The following is a 15,654-nucleotide window of genomic DNA, read 5'->3' as shown; positions in this document are numbered from 1 at the left end:
ACGACATGTTTTTTTACTAATGTGTTATATATATATTAATACACATATATATTATTATATTTAATACAAATTATTTAGCAAGCGTTTAGCCTCGTGTAGAAGTTAATATACATCTATTTTCATAGAAACAAAAAGTTATTTTTTGCCACACTTAAAATAAAGTGCAGGCTTATATGTTACTTATAATATCATACATATTTAATGATATCAATTTGATCATGTATATCATGTTGTCAAATTTTACTTGTTTGACTGTTGTTTTTAAAATATTAAAAATTTCCATGGTTGAAGATTTTATTCGATTCGAATTTTCTCTGGCACTGTCTTCCTAGATTAGTGTTAAACAGTATTATGCCTATTTCCTGTCACTTTGATATGGAACAATTTGCATTGACATATTTTATAATAGGGCCTGTTCCACGAGCTACTAGTAGTAATTTTGAATAACACTGTGTATACAAAGGTGCGTTCCAGTAGCAAATTTTCGAGTAAATGAGAGCATCTGAGAGATTTTGAAATTTGAAAATGCTACACAGACTTTACTCGTACATTTTATTTCAAGTAAAACTTGTGTGATATGTGAAATTCCAATTTTTGTATTGCTTATTTACCCGGCACTAGTGTTCTCACCACATTTTACACAAAGCTGTTCCATGAAAATCCGTGTCAAGAGAGTAATTTGGAACTTTATTTGTGTTACATTCTCACTTACAACTTTACTTGTGTTTTACTTGAGTTTTACTACGAGTAGCTCGTAAAACAGATATAATGTAATTTCGCAATAATTCACCAATTTAACGTGAGTTAATGATAACTAAATATTTTGATAACTTTGCATAAAAAGCTGAAGGGGTTGAAAATATGATCGGTAACTTTGTAAAATTTTATGTATATACCTTATTGCAGGGCATCATGTCAGGATTTATGCTCTTATTCTATCTAATACTGAGTTAATAAGGTACGTCTAAATAATTTTTACGTTTTGTAAAATATCAATAGTAATCACATACTATATGATTGGCATAATTCAAATATTTTAATTTTGAAATGCAACTCTGTATTTAAAATTTTATTATTAACTTTAATTTTACAGAAAGAAAATCGCTAACATACGATCGACTTTCATTTTGTTTTTCTTCTTCAAGCAGAAAGCCGGAGTGATTCGTACAATAAAACGTTAAAAAGTTTGGCACGGAATTAAGTGGAAATTTTATAACAATAATTTAAATATTAAATAATTAAACAATTCTAATATCAAACAAAGTAAGAAAAATAAATATTGCGTGAATTAGAAAGAGAAAGGCAGCAGTTAAGGGAGTAAAAAGAGAATTGTAAAGTGAAAAAGAAAAGTAAAAGAAATTTGTGCATTGGAAAGCAGAAAGCGCAAGAGGTAAGCCAAATTAAAAAGGTTTTAAGATTTAATAAACTAAAATATTGCTTAATCCAAAACAAATTAGTAATACTTGCGAAATTATTTAAGTAAAGTGGCTTTTGCACTATAATAAATAAAAAAAGGTGTAGGCAATTGTGCATGAAGTGAAAAAAGCAACGCGGCACGAAATGAAAAAAAAAAACGAAAATGAGTCCAAGGCGACCTAAAAAACAATTTCTATGAAAAAGTTGTTTTTCTAGAAATGTAAGTTGTTTTTATGGATGTTGTTGTTGTGTTTTGTTATTGCTTCACAGTTTTATTTTATGAAATGCAAAACGCCAAAATTAGTTACTGTTGTTTGTGAGTCAAATAAATTATAAGCTAATTCTCAGAAGTATAATAAAGACTGATCCCGAGGAAAATTAAAATTTTGATTCTGTGAAGTATACTTAATAATTTTGAAAATAATTTTCTATGAATATTTTTTGAAGACTTTCATTTTTGCTATATTTAATTAAATATAATAATTTTTTTATATTCTCAATATTCAAAATTATTAACATTAAATTATGCCTCATTTTACGTTAACTACACCTACGAAGTTGAGAAAATATATTATCGTTAGTAAAGTATTGCATTCATTGGAAAATGTTGCAACTTTCGTTTGATTGTTTGGTCTTTTGTTCTATAAATTATATGACGACAAAATGAGGCAACCAATGTTGTTGTCTCTGTTGCTCATATAAATTACATGAAGTAAACTATTGGTGATAGTTAACAAAAAAAAAAATTGCATATGTAAAGTGTATATTCATTTTAAGTTTCAAGAAGTTGATAAATTGATGAAATTTTCGTAATATAAAGTCTAAATAGCTCGAGTTTACTGTAATAGATTATAAGAATAATAAACGGTAATACATTGTTGGCACGTGAATGTCGGTTTTAAAGTGTGATTGGTATTCCTCTTGTAGAAAAAATCCAAAACAATTGCTTATTGTAAAAACTCAGTTTGTTCACAGTTTAAAAGAACACTGTTCCGTCTGAAAAGTGAAATCAACCGGGCGCTGCTGCATTATTTATCGTAGTTTCACTCATTTTTAAACTTTTTCTCATACGAACGAAAAAATGCATTCCAATGAAGACCACCAACTATTGTGTTGTTTTTGAGGACTTTACTCATAAATATAATAATTTCAATAAAATAAATTATTCAATTCCAGAAATGTATTTATAAATATATATTTAATATCAATTCTTTATAATTTAAAAATGTCACGATATATTAATTATGAACCTTTTGAGCAAAACAAATTTAATTATATTTATAATATACGATCATATGTGGGAAAATTTTGTATATGGAAAAATATTTGAGAGTTGCGAAATAAAAACGAATGGAGAAACGACGTAGGTTCGCAATTGTACAAATACTTAATGCAAGTTGTCTAAGTTCGTGTGAGTGAGCAGTGAGTTCACAAGAAAAAACTGAAAAAATGTAAGCTTTTATCGTGCATCTCAACTACTCAAAAGGAAATTTAGCTATATCTATACTTATATATATATATATATATCTGTGTATATATGTATGTAATTATTAAGAAATCAGCGCTTTTAAACAGTTAAATATTCGCATACGTTTGCAATAAGTTTTATAACATATGAGTGCAATCGTCGTTTATGTATAACAATAGTAAGTCAGTCGCAATGGGGAGTGTGTAAAACTGAAGTGATTTGAAAGAGTTTTTAACTCATTGTTCGTGTTTACCAAACATTAGTTCGCGGTGCTATTGGAGCGATGTTTTGTTACTTCTAAAATACGAAAATTGCCTTGAAAAGTGAAAGGCATTTTGTTTTTAGTTTTTTTCTTTACTATTCTTCTTTTTTTTTTTTTAACTAACCACTTTTGCATCTCTCACCTTCCTAATCAATGCTTACCACGTTTGACATTTAAGTTGTCATACAATAACTATGGAAATGCTACACATAAATAGTATTTTTCTTATTTCACACTTTGAATAAAATGCTAATCATGGTGCGTTTTTATACGCCTTCATCCGTAGAGTAAAGAGGCAGGCTATATTAAGTTAGTAACGATGTTTGCAGTAAATGAATCAATAGATAGCTTAAGAGGATGAATCAACTTATAGGTATATATTCCTATTTACTTATTTCTTTCATATAAATTAATCAGGTAGACTTTTGAACACTTGTCAACATATGTTGTTGTTGTAACCCGTTGGGACCTGCTTGTGAAATCTCTTTGGTTGGTGTTGAACGGTACTTTGTCGTCGTTGGTGACGAGTGGCTCCGGGACGTACACCCGACCGTTCTTGCAACCCATGTCAACATATGTTGTTGTTTAATAGATCTTATGATTTGTTGATCTGCCTTAAGTTGTAGCTATCTATTTGTTGTTTTCAAAGTCCTTAAAGTCTTTAAGAAAAGTAGATAACAGTAACTAAGTTTCGTTATTCTTTAATTAATTTCTTCATGATACAGCAACACTTTTAAAAAAGCTCGAGTTTACTGCAATCGATTATAAGAATAAAAAACGGTAATACATTGTTGGCACGTGAATGTCGGTTTTAAAGTATGATTGATCCTTAAGTCTTAAAGTCTTTAAGAAAAGTAGATAACAGTAACTAAGTTTCGTTATTCCTTTATTAATTTCTTCATGATACAGCAACATGTTTAAAATTCTGACGGCACCGCCTCTTTAATAGCATTTTGTTTTTATAAAATTATATGTTTCTCCTAAACATGTGTTTAAATATATTTTCTGATCTACCTCAAGTTGTAGTTATCCATTTTTGTTCTCAAAATTATTTACCAAAAGTAGATAAAAATAACTAAGTTTGTTATTCTTCATTGGATTTCTTTATGACATGGCAACAGTTTTATATTTCTGACGCCACCACCTCTAATAGCATTTTGTTTTTATAAAATTATATGTTTTCCTAAAACAGCTAGTATTGGTCTAGGATATTCAATTATTTTCAGCAGAAATTCCAGCAAAAAATTGTCGCGAAAAGCGACACTGTAAGAAGAACCAATTGGATAAGTTGTCTATGTGACCATTAGGTTAGGTTATAACGGCGATCCCAAAAAGGATCCTTTTAGGTCTATAGACCCATTATGTTATCGTACATAGAAAAACTCAGAGTTTTAAAACCACTTAGAATCTCACACAAAGCTTATTAAGTTGACTAGTTCTTCAAAAAGGAAAACCCCTAAAGTGATAAGGCGGCGCCGTGCATGTGCCGGACAGAAACAAAATAGATGGGAGGCCTTTCATCGTCCTCTTTACAACTGCGGCAGGTATGATTGAAAGGTGAGATTCAATCTTTTTAACATGGTTACCTAAAATGCAGTGACCTGTGAGTAAACCTACCACAAGAATGATATCTTTACGGGGCATCTTAATGATAGAATTGGATTTCCTTTTATTAAAACGAGGCCGAATTGTATTCAGATGCCTGCATATCGTTAAACCTTCCCATCTTTTATTGAAACTGTTTCTGTTTTTGAGCAAAACAAATTTGGATTTCCTTTTATTGAAACGAGGTCAAATTGGATACAGATGCCTGCACATCGCTGAATCTTCCCACCTTTTATTGAAACTGTTTCTGATTTATATAATTCTTCTTTTCTGACTGTCGTCGGAATGGTGCGCCCGAGTTCCTGGCATATTAATATGTAGCATGTGAACAAAAATACCCCCTCTTTGGAGAAACAAATTTTCCCAAGAACTAATTTCTTATTACTTCCGGGAGGGTCTCTTTTATGTTGGCCATCATCTTTTAATTTTCTAACTAACTCCAAATCTCCACTATTTCACCATATTTTTCAGTGTCTGCCGTAATTATTACCCGTTTCTGATTCTCCTTTTTAGGTTTAATTTATTTGCTTTGAGAACTTTAATCATATATGAATCTATCGTTCATGAGTTCTTTAGATTTGGTCTCATCTTTTCAAAGATATTCTCGGGATTTATTGGCAACTACTTTTATTAGAGAAGAAAATTTGACTGCGTTCGTGTTTGCTTGGAACTAATACGGTTTCAGATTGATTTCGTTTTTAGTTATTGGTTGCATGGGTGTTTTCAATAAATCTAATTGAGAGCCATTTGTTTCTAGAAACGTTACGGGTTTTATTTAATTCTAATTCCATCACAGTCTCAGTTTTTTTTCAACCACCATCATAAAAGTGTTTGTAAGTTTCATTTTCGTGTATAAATCAAGCTCAGTTTTATATTAGTAGCATCCAATTTTGGGATGTTACTACAAACCAGAAATCTGATCATACTCAATCAGATTAAAGAATATGATATGTCATATAAAGAATATAATTATATTTTTGAGGTCTATCTGATAACCTTAATATCTGATGATATTCTTTAATCTTGAAAGCAAGGCTTTCAATTTAAATAATGCTGAAATACCTCACCAATAGTTCACTTATATATAATATATTCAAACTTTTTAATTATAAATTTAATTTTAGATAAACATCTTCTTTCCTACTACTTGTTATTTGGCTATTTATTTATAAAAAAAAGCTTCATGATGTCGTCCGATCAACAGTTTTTTCTAAAATGGAACGATTTTCAAACGAATATGGTTACTTCATTCCGACATTTACGGGATGAGAAAAGTTTCACAGATGTAAGTATTAATTTAAACTTTAAGAATATATAATAATAGATTTTTGAGTTATTAATAATCAACCAAGTATATACTTAGTATATTAAGAGCACATGAAAATTTATTTTTTGTACTGAAAGCATGTCCACAATTATTAAATTTTCAACTTTATATGTATAAAACACCCGAATATAAAATAAAATGAAATAGAGGTGGGGTTAATATCTTTTTAACTTCTTTCCCAAACTTTTAACAAAAAAAATCTTTTAACATAAAATAAGTATTCCTAAAAAATTATTTACTCAAGTTACACAACTTGTGATACACATGGCATCACAATAAGTTAAGTTTTCTCCCTTCGTTAGAATTGGGTATTCTATAATCATATCATAAACACTTACCACACATGAGGACAACAAATATTAACTACTTTTCTTATTAAAACGCATGAACGTAGTCTATATGAGCATACAGGGTAGGGTACTGGTTCCTCTCTAAAAGTGTGATCGAATGTGACTGAATTAATTTTTTATAATTATAACCTAGTGTGGTTTTCCTTCATCAACCTACATGTGATAGCAATGAGATAAAAATAGATAATAATTATTTCAATATAACACTTTTTGATTGCTTTTCGGTTTATACAACAAAAAGGAGAAAAATTTTACAGATGTGACCCCTTCCCGGTTAATGACCTTGTCCATACAATACGACACAGGCAGCCGAAACTGTACTGGCTCAATTTAGATAGAGATATATTCTCGTATCAATTATAAATACAGTAATTTCTAATATGTGGACCAAATTCAACTCTACTCCTCAAGACGTATTCTAACTCTATTAAACGCACCCTCATAACATACCAATTTAAATTCTATTAGCCAGCTTTAGTGGCTTCGCACCATCAAAGTGACGGAATTCTTTCACTTTGACTTATACTTTCTAATTCCTTCCCTGTCTATACCTACTTCACTTATTATCTGCATAAACATTATCCCTTAATTTTGCAACTATAACATCTCACCTCATGTATTCTGTTTCTGTTCGACAAGTATGGCAGGTGTGTAAGAAAAATAACAGTCCTCATCTAACAAAGCAAAAACGAGAAAAATGATTACATATATGATAAGTCACGATTATATATATACCGTATTATAGTTCAAATCTTGGAAATTCTCAGATGTTCAATAAAGTAATTTTACTTATTATTGATAAGAGTATTATTTCTTTTTAAATATTTGTCTTTCTAACTAAAAATTTTAAGTATACTAAAGTTATTTAATGTTGGTGTTTCGTCATCGTTAATTTTCGTACCGTTTACTACACCACAATTATATATGTACATATGTAATAGTCTCAAGTCTGCAAATACATCCACTATATTATGTTATAATAAAATAATAAAAACAGAATTTAACACTTATAGCACTTATAATAAATAAGATCATGCCAAAATTTTATGTTAATTTTATTTTATGTTTTAGGTTACATTGGCATGCGAAGGTCAAACATGCAAAGCTCATAAAATGGTACTTTCAGCATGCAGCCCTTACTTTAAGGCGCTCTTGGAGGTAATTAAAAATATATTTGTTAATATTAGAACACGTATTTATTTAGTTATTTTCTCTATTAATTTTAGGAGAATCCCTCTAAGCATCCAATAATTATACTTAAAGATGTTTCGTATATTCATCTGCAAGCTATTCTCGAATTTATGTATGCCGGTGAAGTTAATGTATCCCAAGAGCAGTTACCAGCATTTTTAAAAACTGCTGACAGGCTGAAAGTTAAAGGCTTAGCAGAAACTCCTAGTTCTATAAAACGGGAGGGTTGATTAAAATACAATGTAACATTAAGAATTTTTAAAATGCAACAAACAGTAAAATCGTGTTATTTTTAATTTCAATAATCATTCATAGAAAAATTAGTATACAAATTCTTATCTCTGTACATATATATCTACATAATTATATACCTTTATAAGTATGCAGATATATATAACTTAAATTTTTTAAACATCTCGACTTGACTTGACGTATATTTTTATTAAGTATAGAAGTTAATTGATATCTAATGTAAAGCGATGTTACATTTTAAATATAACTTGAAGACATATTTTGAGCTATGTCCAACTAACTATATACTTGTATACTCAAAATATTACTTCCTTCTTGTGTCACAATTTATATCTTTATATCGCATTATTTCTTTACTCCTTCAGATTTTGTAATATTTACATTTCAACTAATCAGTTGGATAACTTTCATACAAGTGCAAAAATAAAAGATAAATCTAAGAAATATATATTCTTAAAAGCATCCAATGTTGATTGATCTTATTTAAAAATATGCCACATTATGAACGCATTATTGATGTTTACAATATTCCAATATTTAGTTTATTATTTGCTTTTTATTTATTATTCATTTAAATATGACATAAATTGTGAATTTTATAGTTGTAAATTAAAAGAATATGTAAAATAAAATTTCATTTTAGTATTAGAATTAAAAACATAATTGTAGTTACAGTTGAAGAAAAATCTACATTAATTACCATTAATTTACTTAATATATGTTGTAAAATACTTTTCCTTTAAGTTGCATTAATTTGCAATTCTGACTATCTTTAGTTAGCCTTAAAATATATAAACATTTATACATATGAACGTTATACATATATATAAAAACATATATATTTATATAAATATATATATATTTTTTTTTTCTTTTCTTTTCAATAGACTTAAGAATTCTATTTAAATCACTTAACATCAAAATATCATTTTTATTTTTATTTCACAGATCGCTATATAAAATGAGTGTTTTAAAGTAGTTATAAGACTCTACATTTTAAAAATTTTTATGCTAATTAAATAATACATATGTATGTAAAAATATATATATAATTAAATAATAAAAATTACAAAATCAAAAGGATTTTTGCTGCAAGTTACTTAAAAATTAATTTTTGAGTAAATTTTATGATAGAATTGATTAGAATAAAATACAATAGAATAGAAATAAACAGGGTACCGTTTCCTAACGAAGCGGAACACTGCGACTAGTGTTCTGTAGCTGTGCTGCTACAGCCCCTTACCGAACAGAAGACATTCCGATCGTCGAATGAAAGTCAAAATGTTGATGATAAAAAATGTTTAAAAGCAGTTTAAGAAGAGAGCTTCATTTATTTTAAGTAAAATATATTTTTGAAAAACGTATATATTATGTTATTTATACTGTAATATATATAGATATTACATTGGGTTAGGGTGATGGTCAAGCTCCCTTGAGCTCTAATGATGGTTCGTCGTGATACCACGGGTTACCATTGTTTATAACATACATAGACCGAAGGAATCTGCAAAAGGATCGCAGTTGTTAGCGTACGAAGAACTCTAAAAGGCACGACACCCAATTTAATGAAAGTGAATCAACCTTTTAGGTGTATAAATTTGGCTAAATTCCTAAATTTATATGATGACAGTTTTGTCAGGTCGGCAAGAAAAGGTGCCCAAAGATTTTTAAACTTCAGTTCGCTAAACATTGGCATTAACTAAGAAGGTGAAGTACGAGTTTCTCTTCAGAGCCAGAACCACAAGTCGTTATAAGGTAGACCTAGTATTGTAACATATCTATCAAATATGTATGTATCGGACTGCTTGTAGCAATACCTCAGATTCCGCTTACGTTGAAAGAGCTTAACGTTTCTTGCTTAGTTTGGATCGAGTATATTTTGAAATATGATGGAATCTTAATTGCCAGCTAAGCAAACACTAAGTTTGCCTTGAAAAGTTTGTCTACCTTGACAAGTTTGTCTGCCTTGCAGTTATCTAAGATATCTCTGTTTTCAGGTACGCATGTTAGTTGGACACTGGTATGCTAAGCTAGCTCATTAAAACAAACTCGAAATATTAAGGATGTAGTTGGAACGCTTACCAGAGATTTGATAGCAGCTTGGTTATTACTTGAAATACTAAGGATGTAGTTGCAACGCTTACCAGAGATTTGATAGCAGCTTGGTTATTCGAGAAGATTACGACTGTTGAAATGTACATAATAAATGTACGTTATGATCACCCGATAGGGATGGTACATGTTTACAAAAAGTAAAGTGTTTTCAACATTTATGTCGTATTTAAAGTATACTGCTTGCGTTTGCGTACGTGTGCATATACTTTTATAATTTGATTTCGTGTTCTCTACATGTGCAATAAGAGTTGATAATGTACTATTTGGTTTCATTCGGAGTAGCAATCTGCACTAACTATCTAAGCAAAAGAAAAGTTAACTAGCGTATTAATATGAAACATAGTAAAAAACTCTGACATGACGGCTTTATAACGAAAATTGAATCAAGAAATCACGCATTTGTAACCAAATGGAACTATATGGATAATACTATAATACACACATAAAATAAAATTGTCATCCTAAAATTTTTGAAAAAAAGTCAGTCATCGATCGCTTTTCAGCTTCTTATGTCATATTATAGTATACTATATTAAGCATATTAAATAAGAAGATTCTATACCGATGAGATAATTGTATATATGAATTACTGATACAATCACCGTAAAATATAAATTGAACTAACCCAATTCTAGGTAAGAATACAAACATAATAAAAAATTAATACTGCAGTTGCAAACATGCAATCTACCTCTAAATATGGACTACTCTTATATATTAGATTAATTTCTGTTGTCCGAGAATACATATATAAAGCGGTAGTTATATTTTTAAATTTCGGATGAAGATTTAATTTTTTTTATCAAATAAAAAAATATTTTCCCCATCGGTGTAGGACTATTGAAACTAACTTGACAGAAACTAAACATTATTTCGTGATTAATATCTTATAATATATATATTTATTATACGTATTAGTATAAATAATATATATTATTTGTTATATATATTAGTATATATTATATATTATTTGTTTTATGTATTAGTAAATGTTATATATTATTTATTATACATAATAGTAAATAATATATATTATTTATTATACATATTAGTAAAAAATATGTATTATTTATTATACCTGAATATTATTTACTTTATATATTTTATTTTATATCAATTACATATATTTTAATTTAAAAATTATAAAAAGGTGAAGCTATTTTTATATATACATCCATATTTCCCTAGAACAACAAAGTTGTGTTCTTTTCCAGTATTAAATCATTTTTGTTGGCTATATAACTACACAACTCATGGACTATGCTGCTCTGTCAATAAAAATAAGTTGCAGTTTAATGCTATTTTTATAAAAACAGTTTTTGATTATTATTAATTTGTAACAAATTTTTTTTTTTAACAATAAATTATGATTTTATAAATTACTAATTGTATAATATTGACTATATATAGACATTTAGTATTGCTTTCTTATTATATTCTTGTTTAACAAATTGTTCTAAAAATTACACACTAAGAGATAAAAACATTATTAAAATATCAATTATATAAAAAAAATATAATGTAAATGTAAGGAACTGTGTACATTATCCATTCCAACACAGCGCATTTCTGGTATTTAAATCAAATGGATCGGTTCTCATTTTTTTTTGATTTTCTTCAACGCATTTATCTATATTCGAAACGATTTGTGAAGGTCCCTCAGATGTTGTTTCGATCGGTCCCCATAATTTTATATCATGTTCAATTCCACTAGTAGCCAATAAACAAATTTCTGGATGTGGTTGTACACAGTTTACAATAGCTCTATCAGCTTTGTAAATAGCCTGTATATTACCAGTATTGCGTTCCCAAATAAAAAAATTTCCATCATCTGATCCAGCAACAATAAATTTTCCATCCTTTCCTAAATAATTTGCTTCCTTTATATCTGTAGTGGTGTTACAATGGCCTACAAACCGAGTTTTGTAATCCTTAGCTTTATTACGCCATAAGAATTCATTTTCTGACAATTCCAGTAAGTTGTAACCCTCAGTAGCTTGTTGATGTGATTGAGTGGTTTGTTGCATTTCGTTTATATCTTTGCTAAGCATTAAAACTCCATGATTGTTAGCATAACTAGGAAATCGGTGAATTAATTCTCTAACACATTCTTCAGCTTCTTGTGGACGACCTAATTCCAGTAAAGCACGTGCAAGGCGAAAATGTGCTTTTATATAACTAGGATCAAGACTAAGAGCTTGATGACAATCACGTAACGCAGCGTAAACATCACCATACCATAACCGACGCATATATGCTGTAGCACGATTTAAATACAGAACTGAAGAATTTGGTGCTTTAGCTATTGCATCAGTGTATCTATTAATTGCCTGTAAATATTTTTCATTCTCAAGCAGTTCGTTTCCCATTTTTTTATATGTTTCTATATGCTCAGGTAACTTACGACGTTTAGAGTAATTTGTAGTAGAACAGTTTCTACAGTTGCTATCACTACTATAATTAATATCCATATCCATATCTGAACTTACATATTCAGGCAAATTCAGAAATATAGGCGCTTCAGCATTTAATAAGTCATAAATATAAATGTGATCTCCGCCCATATTAACCAATAACTCTGTACCAAGCGCATTATAGGTGAGGTAGGTAATTGCACGAGATTCATGATCAATAAATTTAGAGTTATTTTTTTGGATATGACCAGGACAGTAATAACTAACACAATTTATAGGTATATTGTAAATTCCAGTGCCTATAACGAAAAAAAAACCAGAGAAATTGAAAGAAAATGCATGATAAACAAATTTTTTATAATACTAAAAATTGTGCAATATATATTAATGAATTGAAAACTCTAGTAATTAACATAACGGCACTTGGTCCTTGAACTTGACAAGTGGCTTCGGGACGTAGACCCGGTCGTTCTTGAAAGCTGAACTTTCTATCTTAAATAGGTTAGATTATAACAACGACCAATTTAGGCCTATTGCATTATTTTGGTACAAAATCAACTGGAATCTTTCATAACACTTTATAGCTTTTTGTCTATTATATTAAAATATTTAACCTCGGAAAAATGTAAATAAATTTGTGAAATCTTAACCAATACTAATAAAATGTATGAGTAAAGATTTTCAAGAAGACGGTATTCTTGTCAACTTGATACATATTTCTCATATTTAATTTCTGAGTCTATAGTACAAAGAAAACAACAAATAAAAACATATGCATTCAAAAAAATAAATTGTTAAGAATTATATTTCACAGAAAAGTTTTTAAGACGAGACGAAATTTGTTTTTATTATTTAATATTTATCAGTACTATTAGATTTATCATAACTATAATTAATCGAATAGTTATGATATCTGATTTGCTTCAAATTCTTTGAATATTGAAACAATCCAGATACTTTGAAGTATCTGAGTAATTTGAATAATATGTATTATGTGATTGCTTGGCTACTTTTAAATGAAGTTATAATTCTCATATAATTTCAAGGTATTGTTATTTATAAATGGCTATGAGTGAACAATTTTTCCTATATAAGTATACGTTTGATATGTTAAAATAAATTTGGCGAACTCTTCTTTCTAAAATTTTTATATATAACATTATTATGAATAATTCAAGCATTTAGTGTAAGAGTTCAAAAAAGTTGCAAAAGTTGATTGTGAGTTTTAAGTAAATGGGGCAGTGTAATGACAATAGGTATTATGCTTTTTATAAACAACTACAACTAGAAGTACTTATGAAGTACTAAAATTATGATTATAATATATATAATTTAACGAAATACTCCTCAACTCATACTATTAGTTTTAGTTATTTGCAATTTGATATGTAAAACATTTCGTGTATTTCCAACTACAATTGACTTCTAAGTATTATTATTATAGTAATAATATTTTAAATAATATGAGAACTTAACATCATTAAACTTTAAACCTATTTAGATATCTTTATAATACATACAGAATTTAAACTGTATTCGATATATTTGGTAAAGGAACATATAGAAATAATCATTATGAATATTATAATTCTTTTTTCTTATTATATAAATTTATATATATAATATAATATATTATATGTATAATATTTTCCAGACTACTCAAGGATTTTGCGCTTTATCTATTTATATATACATATATGTAAAAAATTAAATACTTTAAATACTTTTCCATCAAAATAAATGTATAATTACCCGTGCTGGTGCTACTTAAGAAACGTATCATTCTTCTGTCGTATATCCGTGCATAAGGATCATTAGCACCCACTGCTAGAAATTCTGTTCGTAAGGGATTTATTGCCAAACATTTCGCTTCTGCATTTGCATCTATATATGTTCCTAAGTTAATTAAATGGTTAGAACTGTCAGATGTTTGGCATCTATGTCGTTCACGTAAGTCCAGTTGTAAAATGGCACCGTCTTCTCCAGCTGACCAAAATACTTTTGGTGAGTCAGGAGCCGTAGCAAGGCGTTTAACACGAGCCATATGACAATTACAACTTAATATTGGTTCAGTGTGATTGTTAATATCAAAAACATATATAAATTTATCAGCTGCTCCTGTTGCTACAATTGAATCATTTTGTTGCGGCAAGAATTTAACAGAAAACATATTACCGCAATGCTTTGTTTTGATATTAAGCACAGCTACAGACTTAAAAGCATCCCATATTATAACTTTAAAATCATCTGAACCAGAAGCAAGGAATCTTGAATTATGACTCCATTCAAGACAATTAACACAGCCTTCATGGCCTTTAAGTAAGGCTATTTTTTCCAATCGATTTATGAAAGCTGATGAAAATTGATGTTTTCTTTGCATTAGCCAATCGGTGCTACCATACTCCCGATCCTGAATTAAAGATGCTACATTATATTTTTCTGTGTTAAAGCTTTTTAAATTTGACATCTTGCAATCTAAACATTAAATTTATTAAAAAAAAAAATTGTTATAATTTATTTAAATACCTTCAAAATCGAGGCAAATGCTAATTAAAGTTAAAATCAATTATGGTAAAATGAATCCCTTTTATATGAAATACTATACGCATTGTTAACGAATTTTTCATTAATTATATTATATGCTCTATGCTATTATTAAGCATATCACTAATTTTATGACAATTATTTCAATAAATTTTTAACGTCAAAAATTGTTTTCAATAACAAACTACAAATAAGTCTTGCCATTATATCAAAATTCTTTTGTTTCAAACAAAAATTTGAACAAACATGAGTGATGCATTTATATTCGAAGCAGTAATGGTTATGGTACAGTGGTTGTTTTACATGTTTAAATTATATGCTTATATAATTTAATATATATGTATATATATATTTATATATTTTAAACAAAAAATATATATAGAACATAAAATACAAACAGAATCACAAACTGAAGCGCTAACAACTGTATATTTTACTTTTGCTAACAAGTATCTTTACAATAATGGTTTTGAAAGTTAAGTTGGATAGAAATTGTTGTGTCTCTAGAAGATCTAACTCAATTGCAACTCCTTGCTTTGAAAAGCATGTTATACTAGATTCACTCGAGAGTTTTGTTTGTAATTTTAGCTGTCAAAAGTTTTCAATTTGTATGGAAAGCAATAACATTTGACAGCTAAAATTACAAATAAAACTCTCAAGTGATTCCAGTATTACATTTTATTAAAAGTCTGAAATAGTTTTGAACCTTT

General features: G+C 28.4%; 2 protein-coding genes across 3 annotated transcripts; one reads left to right on the top strand and one right to left on the bottom strand.

Annotated features, from left to right (window-relative positions):
• Positions 1-1,098: 1,098 nt before the first annotated feature.
• On the top strand, positions 1,099-8,947 carry LOC119680711 (longitudinals lacking protein-like). Of its 2 annotated transcripts, none has more exons than XM_038093659.1 (4): positions 1,099-1,390; positions 5,876-6,036; positions 7,500-7,586; positions 7,655-8,947. In XM_038093659.1, exons 2-4 carry the CDS (start codon positions 5,935-5,937, stop codon positions 7,847-7,849), a joined length of 384 nt encoding a protein of 127 aa, XP_037949587.1. In that variant the 5' UTR covers positions 1,099-1,390; positions 5,876-5,934; the 3' UTR covers positions 7,850-8,947. The 2 variants fall into 2 exon arrangements, with proteins under 2 accessions (XP_037949587.1, XP_037949586.1); XM_038093658.1 differs by lacking the exon at positions 1,099-1,390 and adding an exon at positions 1,616-1,636.
• A 2,441-nt stretch (positions 8,948-11,388) lies between these two features.
• Positions 11,389-15,089, bottom strand: LOC119680685 (WD and tetratricopeptide repeats protein 1). Its single transcript, XM_038093625.1, has 3 exons — positions 14,927-15,089; positions 14,153-14,875; positions 11,389-12,699 (listed from the first exon to the last, which is right to left on the bottom strand). Exons 2-3 carry the CDS (start codon positions 14,865-14,867, stop codon positions 11,531-11,533), a joined length of 1,884 nt encoding a protein of 627 aa, XP_037949553.1. The 5' UTR covers positions 14,868-14,875; positions 14,927-15,089; the 3' UTR covers positions 11,389-11,530.
• Between the last annotated feature and the right edge of the window lie 565 nt (positions 15,090-15,654).

This window comes from Teleopsis dalmanni, chromosome 2, assembly GCF_002237135.1.
Source record: "Teleopsis dalmanni isolate 2A chromosome 2, ASM223713v2, whole genome shotgun sequence".
Taxonomy (NCBI): Eukaryota; Metazoa; Arthropoda; class Insecta; order Diptera; family Diopsidae; genus Teleopsis; species Teleopsis dalmanni.
Note: the sequence above shows the minus strand (reverse complement) of the source record. Positions and strands in the feature narration are given on the sequence as shown.

What these genes read in the sequence shown, in the direction of transcription:
- LOC119680711 (XM_038093659.1), top strand. Translation starts at nt 5,935, where the DNA reads ATGATGTCGTCCGATCAACAGTTTTTTCTAAAATGGAACGATTTTCAA. An exon ending in ATGAGAAAAGTTTCACAGAT is followed by an intron (nt 6,037 to 7,499) that starts GTAAGTATTAAT and finishes TTTATGTTTTAG; the next exon opens with GTTACATTGGCATGCGAAGG. An exon ending in ACTTTAAGGCGCTCTTGGAG is followed by an intron (nt 7,587 to 7,654) that starts GTAATTAAAAAT and finishes TATTAATTTTAG; the next exon opens with GAGAATCCCTCTAAGCATCC.
- LOC119680685 (XM_038093625.1), bottom strand. Translation starts at nt 14,867, where the DNA reads ATGTCAAATTTAAAAAGCTTTAACACAGAAAAATATAATGTAGCATCT. An exon ending in CTTAAGTAGCACCAGCACGG is followed by an intron (nt 12,700 to 14,152) that starts GTAATTATACAT and finishes TTTTCGTTATAG; the next exon opens with GCACTGGAATTTACAATATA.